The sequence below is a fragment of the Uloborus diversus genome, chromosome 1, assembly GCF_026930045.1.
Source record: "Uloborus diversus isolate 005 chromosome 1, Udiv.v.3.1, whole genome shotgun sequence".
NCBI lineage: Eukaryota > Metazoa > Arthropoda > Arachnida > Araneae > Uloboridae > Uloborus > Uloborus diversus.
Window position 1 is genome coordinate 266,183,147 of NC_072731.1, and position 17,576 is coordinate 266,200,722.

The following is a 17,576-nucleotide window of genomic DNA, read 5'->3' on the forward strand; positions in this document are numbered from 1 at the left end:
ACCAAAAAGAACAAACGGTGAAAGTTTCAGCCAAATCTGCCGGGTAGTTTCCGAGATCTTAGGGAACAAATTTACCAAACTCCATTTTTATATATATAGATATCGTATAGCAGCACCCACCAGGGCTACTAGTACCATCTCTTTCCCTTAAGACAGAGAGGGCTTCACCTACCATGTGTACTGGTTATCTCCAAATTTTAAATTTTGTCACTTACATCCCTTTGCTTCTCACTGCCTCAAATGATGTCAAATTTTGAGGAGGGGAGAGAGGTTTGTGATATTCTGACAAGGGGGAAGGGAACAAGCGACATCATGTATTTTTAAAAATAATATGACTAGGTAATATAATGTAACATGTAACAAGGGAGGGGGAGGGGGGAGGGTCGGATATGATGCAAAAAAGGCAGACATCATTTTTGAAAACTGTGCAACTTCAGAACTAGTGTAAAGTTATTAATTTTCAACAATTCTCATAGCAAAAAATAGCTTTAAAAATTATAATTTATTATGTGCACTTAGAGTACAAATTTACACCTTTTGTGTGGCAAAAGGAATATTTAAAGACTGGCAGCCTCTACCAAAGACTGAACTCCATATTTAACAAATTAACAAATAAAGAAACTAAAATTAAAAATAAATAATAAAAAAACGACTGAATCGTAACTGTATCATTAAGAAGGAAAATTGAAAATCCTTTTAAAAGCCTTACATAAAAATCAATTACAAGTATTTTATTTGTTAACAAATAGAAACTGGCAACAGATAAAAATTTTAACTCATTGCGTTTTCTTTACTTGTCGGCCAACAATGAATTTGGTTACCAATCACATTAATAAAGGCTTAGCCGTATTTAAAATCTGCTATAAAAACCGTGATTATTTGATGGAAGTTCCAAACACATTCTATCAGACACAGAAAAAATTACTTTTTATTTTGGTACTCCAGTTTTAAAAATGTTTTCACGGCAAAAATCCCGAAAAACCTTTTAAAGGTTTTTAATGAATATCTTCATTAATTAATGTCATCCAAAGACGCAAGCTAGCTAAGAACACTCTCGATCAACTCACCTTTTAATTTTTTTTTTAAATCAAAATTGGTCCATCCGTTAGGTGCTAGAGTGCCACAGACAGACACACACACGTCAAACTTATAACCCCCCTTCCTACGACATTACCCCACATTATCCGGTATGTTGCGAAATTTGGGGGTCCCTGGATTTTCAGTAACACTTTCAGTCCTTTCCGGCAAGCCGGAAAGATTGAGGTTAGGCGGAAAAAATAGTACAAAAAAATATGTGTTCTGCTTAAAAAATATAAGTTCTATACATATCTTATTAGTATTAATAAATAGTTTAATTTTGTGAAAACATTTACTAACAATGTCATTTGTTATTTTAACAAGAAAAATATTGTTTAATGACGAATAATTTTATAAAAATTAATTTAAGCAATAAGTTACCACCCCTAAACCAGTGCTAAAGAATAGACCATAGCTATTCAATAAATAAAAATTAAACTTACCTCCCTAAAAGGAACATAAAATAATTTATTTGCAAAACTTATGAACAAATTGCAGTAACGATGATTGCTTCTAAATTAATTACTTTATTGACATATCATTAAATCCATTAATAATGACCTACTATAAATAACAAGCACATATTATAAGCAATACACATTTTTTTTTTTCTTTTTGAAAGAAGGTTACTTTTGGGATTTATTATTATTTTTTTTAAACAGTGGTTTGCTTTCTGAATGGAACTGAGTGGGGAAATTAACTTTCGTTTTCTTGCAACATAAACCTCAAATTGGCCGACATGCCGGAAAATTCGAATTTTCCGGTATGCTGGTTAACCTTGCTTTTTTCCGGCATGCCGGATAATGCGGGGTAATACGGTATGTGTGTTAGGGGTTTAAAACAACTGAGGCAGTAAGAGACATAGGAAAGTAAGTGCCAAAGTTGAAAAAAAATTGAGATAGCCAGTACAAATGGTAGCAGAACAGGATATGGTAATGTAGTTCTCGTAGAAGCTGATATACAGCATGATTCAAATTTTCAATGAAAGCAAACGTGGGATCAGAACTGTAAACGTGTTTTACTCATAATTTTAAAAAGTTCACTTAGATCCCTTTGTTTCTCACCGTCTCAACACACTGAATTTACATTATCATAATTTTTAAATTTTCTGAGGTTTTTTTCTTCCCGTTTAAGTGAGGGCAACCAATTTAATAATGATTTTATTTTTCCAGTAACTTACTTCTTTTACTCTTAAATAAAAGTTCTCCAACAAAGTTTTCTTCGAGAAGTACCAAAAGCGTTCCGTCGGAGGAAATATTTTTGCCTTTGTTTCGATAACGAACCTCACCGGCTCCTGTATTCCTGCTATGACAAGGTCAGCGGCTATGGTCATATACACCCTAGTGTCTGCAAATAATAAAATACAGAACATTTGGATAAATACAATAATGAAAAAAAAAATGCTTTGAAATAGTTAAAGAGCCAATAAGTTACGTAAAGGCTAAATTTTCAATTAAAAAAAAAACTGTATCGCTTGTTATTTTTTCTTTTTTTAAATTACCTTTTGGAGTCTCAGTATTCAATACTTCAAACACTTCTTCATTGGGATCCCACAAACCAGTGACTGTATATACATCTTTTTCCCCGGGTGTTCTCACAAACGATACCTAAAATAGTTCAAAGGATAGCGGCAGTTAGAAAATATTGAATACATTTCAACTTTACATATTATACACAGTAAGAGTATTCACAAAAATGATCTGTTCTTTCTTTTTTAGGTACAGTCATTTAAGGTATTTTTGAGCTGGTCTGGTTTTTACAGAATCCCACAGCACTGAAAGGTCAGAAATACTTTGAGTAGGACAGGCATGCTGTGGTAGTTTAAGAGTACAAAAGTTTTTTCTAGGGAAATACAAGCAATGGAAAAATTAATTTTAGATAACAAAATCAACATTAGAGACGTACCGAGTATCACTTTGGCCGAGTAGCCGAGTACTCGGTCGAGTACTCAGTACTCGGCCGAGTTACCAAGTACCAATTATGTTTTGAAAAGGACCACAGACACACATGTGATGAATTTTGATCTTATTGGAATAGTAATATAGACCTCCTTGTCCATATAATAGTTTTTAAAACTAAATTCCTGCTGAAATTTAACTATGCATTATTTAAAAATTTTGTTTATGTCAAAAATTTTACAAAAAGAATATTTTTAAAATTAAAAATAAATAAATAAAAGGTATAATTAATCAAGTTGGAATTAAAACAAATTATACCAATCTATTATAGTTCTAGTTGGTCAAACTTAAATAATTTTTAAAAGCAAATAAAACAAATGTGCAGGAACACTGCAGACACGCATTTCTGTGTTACAAGGAACCTCTTTTTCAGTGCATAAAATGTGAGCTAAAGGATGTAAAGACATTCGACAAAAAAATCCGACTTTTGTCGGATGCCTTTAAAACGACGAGCTCACATTTTGTGCATTGAAAAAGGAATTCCTTGTAATGCTAAAACACGTGTCTGCACTGTGCTTTTAATGTTGTTTTATTTCCTTTTATTTTTTCAGCAAAGGTATTTTTATATTTCTTATAACTAATTTTTGCTTGTAGCAAAAATCCAATTTTAATGTAAAAATTCCATGTTTTTTATACTTACATTTTTCGTACAATTTTTAATAAATAAGTTTTATTAACTTTGGGGACATTAAAATAAAGATTTATTCCATTGAAGCATTACAAAATTTATTATTCTCAAAATTTAAATTTGACTTGTAAATGATTGCAGAATGTTTTATATGCTTGTGCTTTTTTATAAATTTTAATATCTGTCTTGGACAATATTCAATTTTTTGCAACTACTCGGTATTGGCCGAGTATCTGATCAAAATTTGGCCGAGTACAGAGTACTCGGCAAATTGGCTGAGTACCGAGTAGTTACCGAGTACTCTGTACGTTTCTAATCAACAGCATTGAAGCATATGTAAAAAATAAATAAAAGCATACTCATATTTGGGGCTGCAAGAAGCTACGTTTTCAGAAAGGAAAAAATAAAACTTTAGATTGTGATGCCAAAAAGAAGCCCCAAAAATGGCAGTTTGTTATTTTACACCGAAGAGGCTTGTATCTTAATATTTGTTATGTTACGCAAACTATGAATGTATTAAAAATAAGCTAATTTTAGGCTTTCAGTACCTAATAGGAAAAACTTTTGTTCTTTCAAACCCCTGTACAGCGCCCCCTACAGCAAGATGAAAGCATTTATGACCCTGTACTGTTTTGTGAATCTGAATCCTCTCGGTCTCAAAAGAATGGATCATTTATAGATCCATCCTACAAGCTTTTGTGGGGCACTCTATGGTGATCTCGCCACATACAGTGGCTCCCAAAAGTGTTCGTACACCTACGACTTTCAATGAAATAGGCCCTTATCCATTAGTTAGAATTAATATTTCGGAATAGGTATTTTATTATAAGATCTATGATCTATTTTTAACAAAACTACATGAAACTTTTAAATAAAACATTAAAACTTATTTTTTTAAAAATCAAAAACCAAAAAGTGCCGGAAATTTTCTCACAAAAGTCTTCTTACACTTTGAAAAAATGTCAAAAAATTAGTAAATAATCTAACTTTTTACTAAGTTATTATTTAGTAGGATATCATGCAGTAACAACAACAGCTTTTAAACGTGTGGGAATAGATTTCATTGTTTTTCTTTCTTTTTTTGTGCAATTTCTGAGTAAGTGTTCAGCCGCACTACGAGTCTTACTGTTTCTAGTTCGCTTTTCGTTTCAATGGTGTATTTTCGTAATCTAGCCTCCAGATATCTCCAAATATGTTCCATTAAGATTAAATCCAGCGATTGAGGAGATATTTCTAAGCTTAAGGTCAAATTTTGAGGCACCAAACGCGAACGTGTGCTTCTTATCGTTATCTTGATAAAAAACAAAGTTGTTTCCGATTACCAAATTTTGGGGTAATAGTTTTAAATTGCTTTTTAAAATATTTAAATGAACAGCATAATTCATTATTTCATCAAAAAATTCCAAATTTCCAAGTCCTGATGCTGATATGCACCCTCACGATAGAACACCTCCACCGTCGTGATTAACTAATCCAACTAAGTTCTTAAGATTAAGTTCCTAATTTTTTTTCTTTCATTTACAATTATACAACAATTTAACCCAAAATGTTGAATTTATTTTCGTCTATAAGTAAGACGTTGTTTCAAAACGTTTTGAGCTTATTTATCAATAATTTTACGACGGAAAATGTAAGCTTACTGTTTTTCGCACGAACAAGAAAATTTCTGCGGGAAGAGGTCCCATTTAATCTAGCTAATCATAAGAACTTGGCGAACAATTTTAGGTAAAAATTAAACGTAAAATGTTTCATTCAATTTTGCAGAAACTTTTTCAGTTCTGAAATGTGTAATTTTCATATTTTTTTTAACTGTAAACCTCCGATCACGCTTTGTTAACTTTGCCAGTTGACCTTTTCTTACCTTGTTTTCGATCCGATTCTTGTTTTTAAAGCATTTTATCAAGCACTTCACTATAGAATGGTATAAATTAACCAATTTAGAGACATTTCAAACCAATTTATGGCTACTGTGAGGGAAAAAACCAGATTTCGAATCGTGTTTGTTGTTTTTTACGCATACCTGCCATTTTAAAATAATAAGCAGAATATTAGGGAATAAATACGCAAAAAATTAAAGGCAAATGACTTCACAGTATCATTACAATGCAAAAATAATAAAAAAAAACCACATATGATCATTTTAATTATGAATTTATTCGAAACTATTTCAGTGTACGATGACTTTTGTGGCGTATTTTTTCTCTGTCTCTTCGGTTTTTGACAAATTTCAAAAATAAAATCTGGCAATGTTCTAAAAAAACTACTGGGTTTTATTCAGAATAGCATAGGAATGGTGTGAAAAAAAATTGGACTTCATATTCGAATTCAGTTTTGCGTTATTTTGGTTTTGCTACAAAATTTCAAGGTGTACGAACACTTTTGGGAGCCACTGTATATGTCAACGAAAGTAACTGAACGACATTCATTAGCGAGAGAGAACAACTTTATTTTCAAACATGGACGCCAGCACTAGCGATTCGAATATCATAACAGTTGCCACTCAATATGAAAACAAAAAGTAATATATATAAATTATCGTGGTTGCAGTGAGACGCCACACTTTATTACATTTGAAAGTATAGAATCATAATTGTTATAATTTTTAATTAAATAGAGCTAGCTTGAAATAGCTTATTAAGTTTTTAAATTAGGACAGCAGAAAAGTGAGGGAAGGGGATTGAGGACCAACCCACAGAACCCTTGTTTTTTAACATACATTGTCAATCCTAGCGTGGTCATTTATGTATTTAACAGAACTGCATTGATCAACCCCTCCCCAGAAGATAAATTCTGTCTGTCATAGTGTGGTGGGGATATAACGCTTGATATATTTCTATTTCTTTTCAGAGTATTTTCTTAAAGACTGTGTTTTGGAAATTAATACAGATAAAAGAAAGAAAATGTCATAAATGCTATCGGATTTACAAGTTAGTATTTTCAATAAAAGGAAATTGCTCAAACTAAACATTGTGTGGGATTTAAGAAATTATTATTTTTTTTCTGCTTAAATTTTGAGAATAAAACTTTGATGTTTCAGAAAATGAGTCTTTTACCATTTCTACTAGCTGCATATCACTGTTTCTAACATTTCTGCCTGGAGATATAAGCAGCCCAAAGCATCTAAACAAAATAAGGAAAGAAAAAAAATAACATTAAGATTTTTTTTAACAGTTTGATGAAAGTGAAAAAAAGAAAATATTTGAGGCGAAAACGAAAAGAAAGAATTGCGTACCTTTCAATAACAAGTTCTCTATTGTCTGACACTTGCTGAACAGTTAAAGTCACACTTTTTTCTAACTTTGACCTTAGTTTGAAGTAATCTTTATCTCGAGGACAGTTAGCATATCCACCCTAAGAGCAAGATACTTTTCATAACACAGAGAAAATATATTCAATTACGTATATTCTTACAATAATTATTCATTCAATACATTATTCAATCCATAAATTTATCATGATTGGTATCTTACAATCTTGTGGGTAATTCATCCTTAAAATCTAAACTAGAAATAAAAAATTCAAGAAAAAAAAAATGAAGAAAAGGATTAAATGCTTGCTACATGATAAAAAAAAATAGCAAACAAAAATAGTTTCAAAGCTGTATACTAAAACAAGCAAGCATTTTAGTTATTTAAATTTGAAGCCTCAGAAAGTGACTATCCACTTGTGGTGTGAAGTTACTGAGGTTTTAATGTATTAATGAAAATAACTACTTTCCACTAAATTATTGTTAGTAACTACAATGTAGACAAAAAATTATGAGTGCAAGAGAAATATTTCTGGACAAATTCTTCCTACAAACCCAACACAATTATTAATTTTATAAAATACTCAAAAAAATTTTTTTTTTTAAATTAAAATGAAAAATTTCATTATAATCAAGCAAAATTAATAAATACATACAAATAAAAACAGCAACTCATGTTATAACCATCAAATTTATTTATTGAAAATGCAAAATTAAACATTCCTATGTAAGAAAAATCGAGACTTTCAGCCCAACACTATAAATAAACTGAATAATCAATTTAAGCATAAATGAAGAAAAACTAAATTAAAATAAAATAAAGTAAATATACAGTAAATAGCCACTATATCAGAACCCCAAAAGCAGGATACTACTAAATTTATCACCTACATCGCAGAACTATTCTGTTCAAATATGAGGGGAAAACTCACAGACAGATTTTTTGTAGAAATTCTACAAATTTTAGCAGATATCTTCAAACTAAAAAAGTAATTTTATAGTAAGCTATTTAGAAAATCTCCTCACAATTTCTGCAGATTACTTCAAATTAGAAGTCTTAGAATTCCCGTAAGAAATGCTTATTCAGCTGAGGTCTGGCATAAAATATAGAGTTTTTGCGCCAAATGAGAGCCATTTCGAGGACCTTAGGTTTACTTCAAACTTCAAAAAATCCAGATATTAGGCAGAATTTTTGCAAAATTACATCTTTAGTTGAAAGTTACTTGAAGAAAATCTGCGTATTTTTTCAGCAGTTCTAGATTTCAGCAGAAAATGTCATCCTTGCTCACCCCTGCTTTATGCCCTTCAAGCACCCTAGAAGGCAAATCACTAAATGATTTGTTATATTAGGTAAAAAATTTCCATTCAACATCTTTGAGTAGCCATCTTTTTGGTAAGACAAAATAAAAATGTTATTTCTCCAGAATGAAACAGTTTTGCTTTCGGAATCAGGGTTTTTGAAAAAAAAAATGTTGTGTTTATACATGTACAATTACTTTTTTGGTTAATTATGTTCTTTTTACTTGAATTAATAACAACAAAATTTGCTTTGTAATATTTTGTAGCCTTAAATTACATTCTTTTCTAATAACAAAGTAATTTTCATCTCATAAGTATTCAAATCAAGAATTCAGCATTTCCTGCTATTGAGTTTTTACTGGAATTAGTTAGTTTAAAATTAACAGAGAGATAATATAAATCATATCAGAATGTGTTAGCATAACTTTTTTAGCATTTAGTTAAAAGAAGTTGAACAATAACCGAGGAAAAGATTATTATTTTTCAACATTGATCAAGAAAAATTTCTTGAGATTCTGTTCAGCATAAAAACTGATCCTTTTAACGTTGAACATTTTTTTGGGGGGGAGGAGGGGGTTTTAAACTCAGTAATTAATTCAATATCAGTTGATTAATCTTCTAAAAGGTCCACTATAGGGCAATTGTAGCATGTTTTTACATTCATTATTATGTTGAAATTTTCTGTATCAACCCCAAATTCGAAAGCATGCTAAGCTTGTGTGCAAGAGGCTAGTGCTGTTCGATTTGAGGTACTGCACTAACAATAAAAAATATAATAATAATTGTAAGCAAATTTAATCGATATATGAAAAATGTAGTTTTTGGCGTTTTATGTCGTATGGATCAACTCTTGAATTAACTTTTTTAATCTAAGGGCCCTTAAAATCTCGTTTTTGGTTTCAAATCATTATATTTGCTCTCTACTCCTTACAAAAAAATGATGTTTGTTTGTAATTCATGCTTTCATATATGCAAACGAACAGGGAATGGTCAAAACATTTCAAATCTTTGAAAAAATCTAACATTTGATGAGAAGATCAAATTTTTAGAGTTATTACAATGTCATGAATAATATTTTCGGAATTTTTACAAGTCATCCTTCTTTTTGAAAATAAATGATTACGACTGCAGTTATGCACTCTTCACACCGCAAAGTAATTTTAAAAAGCTTACTATCTAAAACTTTTTTCATCTAGAATTTTATTAGCAGTGCCCCTATTTAAAATTGATTATTTAGTTGTATCCCCTCAGAGACATTGACCAGATTTCATTTGAGGCATTTAGTAAATATCATCAACAAATAAAAAATTAAATTCTTCTCTGTATTCCTAATAGATATAAAATACAAAATTTTCAAAGCCTTTTTACGTTCAAAAAGAAAAAGTTGATAATTTAAAAAATAAAAAAAACCATAACACTTAAGGTATGGATGATGTACACTATTTAATACTTCAGTTTAGCTGCAATGTGTCTATATTATGACTGTCGGTTAACTTACACACATTTTTATTTTTCCCGCTTTTTGAGTTTCAAAAGAATTTACTACCGTGGTATGCTAGCATATATAAGAGTTGTATTTAATAGAAAAAAATGAATACTAGAGTTGATGAACATGTAAAAAAGAGTATAGCTATATATACATATATATTTAAATATGTTCTTTAATTATTAATTTAATTTTGTTTCGTTTTCATACATGATTACAATTTATTACATTCTAAAATACATTCCATTATACACACAATTAGGGGGGGGGGTGGAATACTTGATAATGTTCTGAAAGTAATTTTATAATGTATGAACATATATCTTACAGAATAATTTTGGTTAAATAGTTTTGCTTTGCAAAACATCACAGAGCATTCTGTTTTGGGGATCAGTGCAAAAATACTCATACACAGCAGCAAAGAGCTTGAGACAGTATCACTAAAATATCTATTTTTGGAATTATTTCAAAGATTTGTTTTTATTTAAGTTGATTTGCATTTTTTGTCATATAAGCATTGCTACATTACAAAAAAGATTGAGGAAAATCAATTCCCATGTGTTATATTTTGCATTAAAATTTACCTTGGAATCATCTTCCTTGAATTCCAATGTTCCTTCAAACACATAATTCACCAGATTGTTTTTCAAATCAGTTGAGCTTTTATCAATGCCAAAAGATTCAGACTTTGGAATAGGTAATTTCGGAGTTTTTTTCAGGGCAGCCGAGAAGCACTGCATTATTTTTGACACCTATAGAACATATAACAGAAGTTTTAAACATTGATGGAACAATATATTAATAAACAAATAAGCATACTTGTTTATTTTTAAATGGTCAGTGAAAAACATAAATTAGAACTAACAAAACTGCAAATCAAATGAAATTTTTTTAAATGCAAAATAAAAACATCAATGAATTTAAATGCTGACATACTCAATATGGTTACAAATTAACAGCTTTAAAATAAGAATAATATTTTAAAACACTTTTTAAACAGAAACAAGCTTAATCTGAAAACCAAACTAATCAATCACTCATTCTGTCACTGTTTAAAACATTGTTGGTAGCAGTTACAGTTAACTTCCAGACCAAAAAAAAAAAAAAATCTGTCCTCTTTTCTAACTTTTTAAACAGAAACAAATAAGCATACTGGTTTATTTTCAAATGGTCAGTGAAAACATACAGTGGCTCCCAAAAGTCTTCGTACACCTACGACTTTCAACGAAATAGGTCCCAATCCATTGGTTAGAATTAATATTTTGGAATAGGTATTTAATTATAAGATCTATGATCAATTTTTAACAGAGCTACATGAAATTTTTTTTAAAAATATTAAAACTTAATTTTTTAAAAATCAAAAACCAAAAAGTGCCGGAAATTTTATCTCACAAAAGTCTTCGTACACTTTAAAAAATGTCTATATATTATTAAATAATCTAACTTTTTATTAAGTTATTGTTTAGTAGAATATCATGCAGTATCAACAACACCTTTTAAACGTCTGGGAAAAGATTTTATTCTTTTTTCTTTCTTTTTTTTGCGTAATTTCTGAGTACGTGTTTAACCACACTTCGAGTCTTACTGTTTCTAGCTCTATTTTCGTTTCAAAGCCGTATTTTCGTAATCTAACCTCCATATATCTCTCAATATGTTACATTAAGTTCAAATCAGGAGATTGAAGGGGTACTTTCTAAACTTTAGGACAATTTTTGAGACACTAGACGCAAACGTGTGCTTCTTACCGTTATCTTGATAAAAGACAAAGTTGTTTCCGATAGCCAAATTTTCGGTTAAAAGTTTAACATTCGTTTTTAAAATATTTAAATGAACAGCATAATTCATTATTTCATCAAAAATTTCCAAACTATTAAGTCTTAATGCTGATATGCACCCTCACACAAGAACACCTTCACCGCTCTGGTTAACTGCTCCAACTAAGTTCTTAAGATTAAGTTCCTAATTTTTTCTTCTATTTACAATTAAACAACAATTTAACCAAAAATCTTAACTTCATTTCTATCTGTAAGTAAGACGTAATTCCAAAAAGTTTTGAGCTTATTTATGATTGATTTTGTGACGAAAAGCAAAAGTTTTCTGTTTTTCGCTGGGTCAAAAAAAATTCTGCGGGAAGAGGTCCCATTTAATCCAGCTAATCAGAGAACTTGGTGAACAATTTTAGGTGAAAATTAAGTGTAAATATTTTCATTTAACTCTGCAGAAATCTTTACAGCAATCAAATATGTATTTTTCATAATTTTTTAAACTGTAAATCTTCGATCACGCTTTGTCAACTCCGCCGGTTGACTTTTTCTTACCTTGTTTTCGGTCCGATTCTTTTCTTCAAAGCATTTTATCAAGCATTTTACTATAGAATGGAATAAATTAACTAAGTTAGAGATATTTCAAACCAATTTACCGACACTGTGAAGAAAAAAATTCGAATTTCGAATGGTGTTTGTGGTTTTTTACGAATACCAGCCATTTTAAAGTAATAAGCACAATAATTAGAAATAAATAAACAAAAAATTAAAGCCATATGACTTTTAAGGGTCAACACAATGCAAAAATAATAAAAAAACGACATATGATAAATTCTAATCATGAATTTATTGGAAAATATTTGGGTGCACGAAGACTTTTGTGGCGTATTATTTCTCTGTCTCTTCGTTTTTTAACCCATTTCAAAAAGAAGATCCGTCAATATTTTGAAAAAACTACAGGGTTTTATAAGGAATGACGTAGGAATGATGTGAAAAAATATTGGACTTCATATTCGAATTCAGTTTTGCGTTATTTCGATTTTACTAAAAAATTTCGAAGTGCACGAACACTTTTGGGAGCCACTGTAAATTAGAACTAACAAATCTGCAACTCAAATGAAATTTTTAAAATGCAACAAATAAAAACATCAATGAATTTAAATGCTGAAATACTCAATATGGTTACAAATTAACAGCTTTAAAATAAAAAGAATATTTTAAAACACTTTTCAAACAGAAACAAGCCTAAACTGAAAACCAAACTAATCACTCATTCTGTCAGTTTACAACATTGTTGGTAGCAGTTACAGTTAACTTCCAGACCAAAAAAAAAAAAAATCTGTCTTCTTTTCTAACATTTTAAACAGAAACAAATAAGCAACTGGTTTATTTTTAAACGGTCAGTGAAAAACATAAATTAGAACTAACAAATATGCAACTCAAATGAAATTTTTAAAATGCAACAAATAAAAACATCAATGAATTTAAATGCTGGAATACTCAATATGGTTACAAATTAACAGCTTTAAAATAAAAAGAATATTTTAAAACACTTTTTAAACAGAAACAAGCCTAAACTGAAAACTAAACTAATCACTCATTCTGTCAGTTTACAACATTGTTGGTAGCAGTTACAGTTAATATCCAGACCAAAAAAAAAAATCTGTCCTCTTTCTAACTTTTTAAACAGAAACAAATAGGTTTATTTTTAAATGGTCAGTGAAAAACACAAATTAGAACTTACAAATCTGCAAATCAAATGAAATTTTTAAAATGCAGCAAATAAAAACATCAATGAATTTAAATGCTGAAATACTCAATATGGTTACAAATTAACAGCTTTAAAATAAAAAGAATATTTTAATATATTTTTTAAACAGAAACAAGCCTAAATTGAAAACCAAACTAATCACTCATTCTATCACTGTTTACAACATTGTTGGTAGCAGTTACAGTTAACTTCCAGACCAAAAAAAAAAAAAAATCTGTCCTCCTTTCAATCAATTTTTAGTTTGAAAAACTTGGTAACATCACTCATAACTAAACTCTTATCATTCTTTTTCCTTTTTCTAGTTGAATAAAGAAGTATGCATGATGGTTTATTTTTAAACAGGGTGTAATAAACAAATTAGAACACACAAACCAGCAAATCAAATGAATTTTTAAAAATGCAACAAATATAAAATGGAGAAAATAAAAGCTTAAGTACTCACTATGGTTTAAAATTAACAGCTTTAAAATAAGTTGCAATTTTTAAAACACCTATTCAATAGAAACTCACCTGAACTGTAAACCAAACTCATCCCTCATTCTAACTGTAACTGCTAACATTTTGACAGTAGTTGCAGTTAACTTCTAGACAAAGAAAAAAACTGCTGCCTCCCCACCTGTCAATTTTTGGTTTGAAATATTTGGTCACATTAATTATTACTGAACTTTTATCATGCTTCTTAATTTGTTCATTAAGATTCAGCAATCCAATCTAAATTAGTAATAATTTAAGGAAACGTTTGATTTCAGTTCACAATTTTATGAAGGGAAACTTCTTGGTTGATTATGTAGAGTATCTTACTTTTATATTACATAGAAGAAAAAAAAAGTCTAATATCTTTGAGGCAAACCTGTACCAACATTTGTCCTAAATTATAAGTGTTTATTTTGATCTGTACTTTTCTTCTATTTTCCCATTATGATAAAGCTTCCTCTAGTCATTTTCATACAGACACACACACATAGAATATTAGCAATCTAAAGATAAAAATTTTTGGATTGTATTTTATTTGTTTCAAATTAGCCAAACAAAACTATCTAAAAATTAGTGAACTACAATGCGGAAAATAAAAGAAAAACTAATTATTCATCCTCACATTGTTAGAAGATTAACAAACAGCAACAATAAATTTGGCAAAATTTTGCAGATAAGTCATGAAAATAAAAATTGAGGTATAAAGTTACTTTTTTCCTTTTTTTTTTGAAGAAAGGGAAAAAAATAGAAATTATTTTGAAAACTAAGTTAACATTTTTGTAGTGCTACCTTCTATTGATGTTCACTAAAGTGCACAGAAAAGGACTCAAGTAATTTTAATTGAAAAATTCAAAAGAAAAAGAAAAAAAATGGTGGCTTCAGGGGGTGACCACTGCCCTTTAAACAATTAATGAACACAGGAAAAAAACTTAATTTCACTTACAGCTTCTGGTACTTCACAGCGGAACACATGACACTGAAAGATGGTCGAATCGGGAATGGTGCCTTGGCTGCAGCTACATACTAGAGTCAGACAATTGGCTTCTTTGGTATCAACGTCTCCCGCAATATGGGCCTTGATTTGTATGATAGGAAAACTTGCTATTTCATTTGAAGAACTTGGTTCATATAAACTAGAAAATGAAAAAAAAATCACCTTAAAAAAAGTCTTGTTTTCTCTAAAAAAAAATCAAAATTCACCAAAAAATACTCAATACCAAACAAACACAACTGCAAATGCTGCAAACAAAAAATAAGAACAAGAGCGCACATATAGGGGGGCAAGGGGAGTCTCCCTCCTTAGAAATTAGGACTTCCTTGCTTTTCATACTTTTGTCTTTGCAAAAATGTAAAAATATTTCTTCTCCAGCCATTAATGAATAAGTTATTTAAAATGTCAAATTTTAATGACTAATCTGTCATGAAATCTGCTTCCATGGGGAAAATATCATGCTAAACTATGGTTAAATTATCTGAGCCCCCCTTTTAGAATTTTGTACATGGGTGCCCATTAGTAAGAAAAATGTATTATCTGTACTGTACAATTATTGATCGCATGGAAATTAGAACACATTAGGGCTTGAATCCTATAGAAAGAAGTGTGTGAGCCCTACAACATAAAATTGACAAAAAAAAAAAAAAAAACTAGAACTGAGCTTTAATGCAATAAGTCCTGTATGCAACAAAAATCTTTTAATGCTTAGGAAGAGGAGACAAAATGGAAAGGAACACAGGAGCTGAACTCCCATGCAAAATAAGTCATGCATGCGACAAAATCTTTTAATGTGTAGGAAAATGAAATAAAATCAAAAAGAAATACAGTAGAACTTTGAATATCCAGTCTAACAAAAATTCAGATAATATAGGCAATTAGCAAAATAAATTCTTGAAATAACACTTTTTTTACAACTATGAACAATACTTTGAAAAAATTAGAGGACTGTTTCATGTAAACACTTTAATCATGTATAGTTTGGCAGCAGCAATGTCAGACTGATGCTTCAAGTACTCCAAGATGTTTGAAATGACTAGAATTTGTTGTATTATCTATGCAGAAGCTGGAAATTTAAACAAAATAAAAAGCTTATGTTTGGAGAAATAGTTCAGCTATCATAATTTAAAATTATTATCATTTATATGTGCGGAAGAATCATCCTGCAGTTTTCTTCAATAAGTCCCAGAATAGGTAGCACCATTCAGCATATGGTCAATATGCATTAACAAAATTTAATTCCGGATCATAAGGTAAATCAAATCTTAGGTTTTGTAGCAATGTTCTCCACTGCCAATGGGACGGCTTCCCACTCTTTCTATCCCTTCTTCTGCTAAAAGGGGATCAAACTTTGCTGCGTCAGTAGCTGGCTTGTTTTTGCGATGCTGTGACGTGTGTGTTTATCACAACGAGATTTTGTCTCGAATAGTTAGAGGAAAAAAGAAAAGAAATCCTCTAGTAGTGCCTTTGAAAAATATCCATATGAGGCAGTGAGAAACAAAGGGAAAGGGATGTCAATGGCAAAATTACAAATTTGGAGATAACCAGTACAAATGGTGGTACCCCCTCTCCTCTATCTTGGGGCAAGAGATAGTACTAGGAGCCCTGGTAGTTGATGCTATACAGCATGATTTAGCAAAAAAACAAAAAAAAAAATTAATTTGAATTTTGACATCTTGAATTCAAATTATGTTTTTCGCAATCACGAGTGTGTGTATGTAGGCATGTGTGTTTGTGTGTGGGGGGGTTGTGTGTACGGGGTATGTGTGTTTGTGTCTGTGTGCTGGCATAAGTGTGTGGGGGGCTATGTGTGTGTGGGGGGGGGGTATGTGTATGTGTGTGTAGGCATATGTGTTTGTGTCTGTGTGCAGGCAGGAATGTGTGGGTAGTTGTGTGTATGTATGCGTATGTGTATGTCCGCATATGTGTTTGTGTCTGTGTGCAGGCATGAATGTGTTGGTAGTTGTCTGTATGTGTGTGTATGTATGCGTGTGTGTTTGTGTGTGTATGTGTATGTGCGTGTAGGTGTATGTGTGTAGGTGTATGTGTGTGTAGGTGTATGTGTGTGTAGGTGTATGTGTGTATAGGTGTATGTGTGTATGTGTGTGTAGTTGTGTGTGTATGGTGTGTGTGTAGTTGCGTATGTATGCGCGTGTGTGTAGGACATGGATGCAACCTGGAGACGGAAAATAAAATGATAGGACATCAAAAACAGTCAAATGAAAGCAATAAGCAATCGTGATTGCTCAAAAAAACAAAATCAATGAAAGCCTACCTAGGATGTTATCTTTAAACATGTTTTACTCAAAACTTGAAAATGTCCACTTGCATCCCTTTGCTTCTCACTGCCTCATATGACTGTGAACTCATCATATTATTAACCAAGAGAAAATGTCCTTATGAAAAACAGTCCGACACATGACAAAAAGGGGCTAAGCGTGACACTTTGACCTGCAGGGCAAGATTTGGAAGTGTGGAAGCCCTGGGGCAACGAAGGAGTGAAGGCCCCTAATCAGGGTTTGAAAAGATCATGTTTTCGAAAATATTCGATAATTTGATATATATCCGAATATTTTGATATATACATATGTATCCGATATTTTCGACCCGTGAAAGTTAGGATATTTTGTAAAATTTTATTGTGGGGGCCCCTTTGTTGTGGAGGCCTCGGGGCAGTTGCCCCCGCCTGCCCTCCCCTAAATCTGGCCCTGTTGACCTGGGAGGAGGGGGTCAAATTTGCTTTTTGAAATGCATTTGTTAACTTCATTAAAAATTGCTAGTGTTCATTTTTATCTTTGGCATTGATTAAAAAGCATGCCCACCAACTAACCCAAATAACAGAGCAAGTACCGTGCAAAAAAAAAACATTGAAAAGTCAAGGA

At 30.9% G+C, this 17,576-nt stretch overlaps 1 protein-coding gene across 1 annotated transcript in view; it reads right to left on the reverse strand.

The window, feature by feature from the left end:
• LOC129227458 (rab GTPase-activating protein 1-like) overlaps positions 1-17,576 on the reverse strand; it is a 93,207-nt gene that overhangs the window by 61,373 nt on the left and 14,258 nt on the right. Inside the window, exons 4-9 of the mRNA XM_054862023.1 lie at positions 14,647-14,836; positions 10,280-10,447; positions 6,896-7,014; positions 6,717-6,783; positions 2,579-2,684; positions 2,258-2,424 (exon numbers count right to left, since the gene is read on the reverse strand). Of these exons, the coding sequence (XP_054717998.1) occupies positions 2,258-2,424; positions 2,579-2,684; positions 6,717-6,783; positions 6,896-7,014; positions 10,280-10,447; positions 14,647-14,836 (817 nt within the window). The remainder of the gene's footprint in view (positions 1-2,257; positions 2,425-2,578; positions 2,685-6,716; positions 6,784-6,895; positions 7,015-10,279; positions 10,448-14,646; positions 14,837-17,576) is intronic.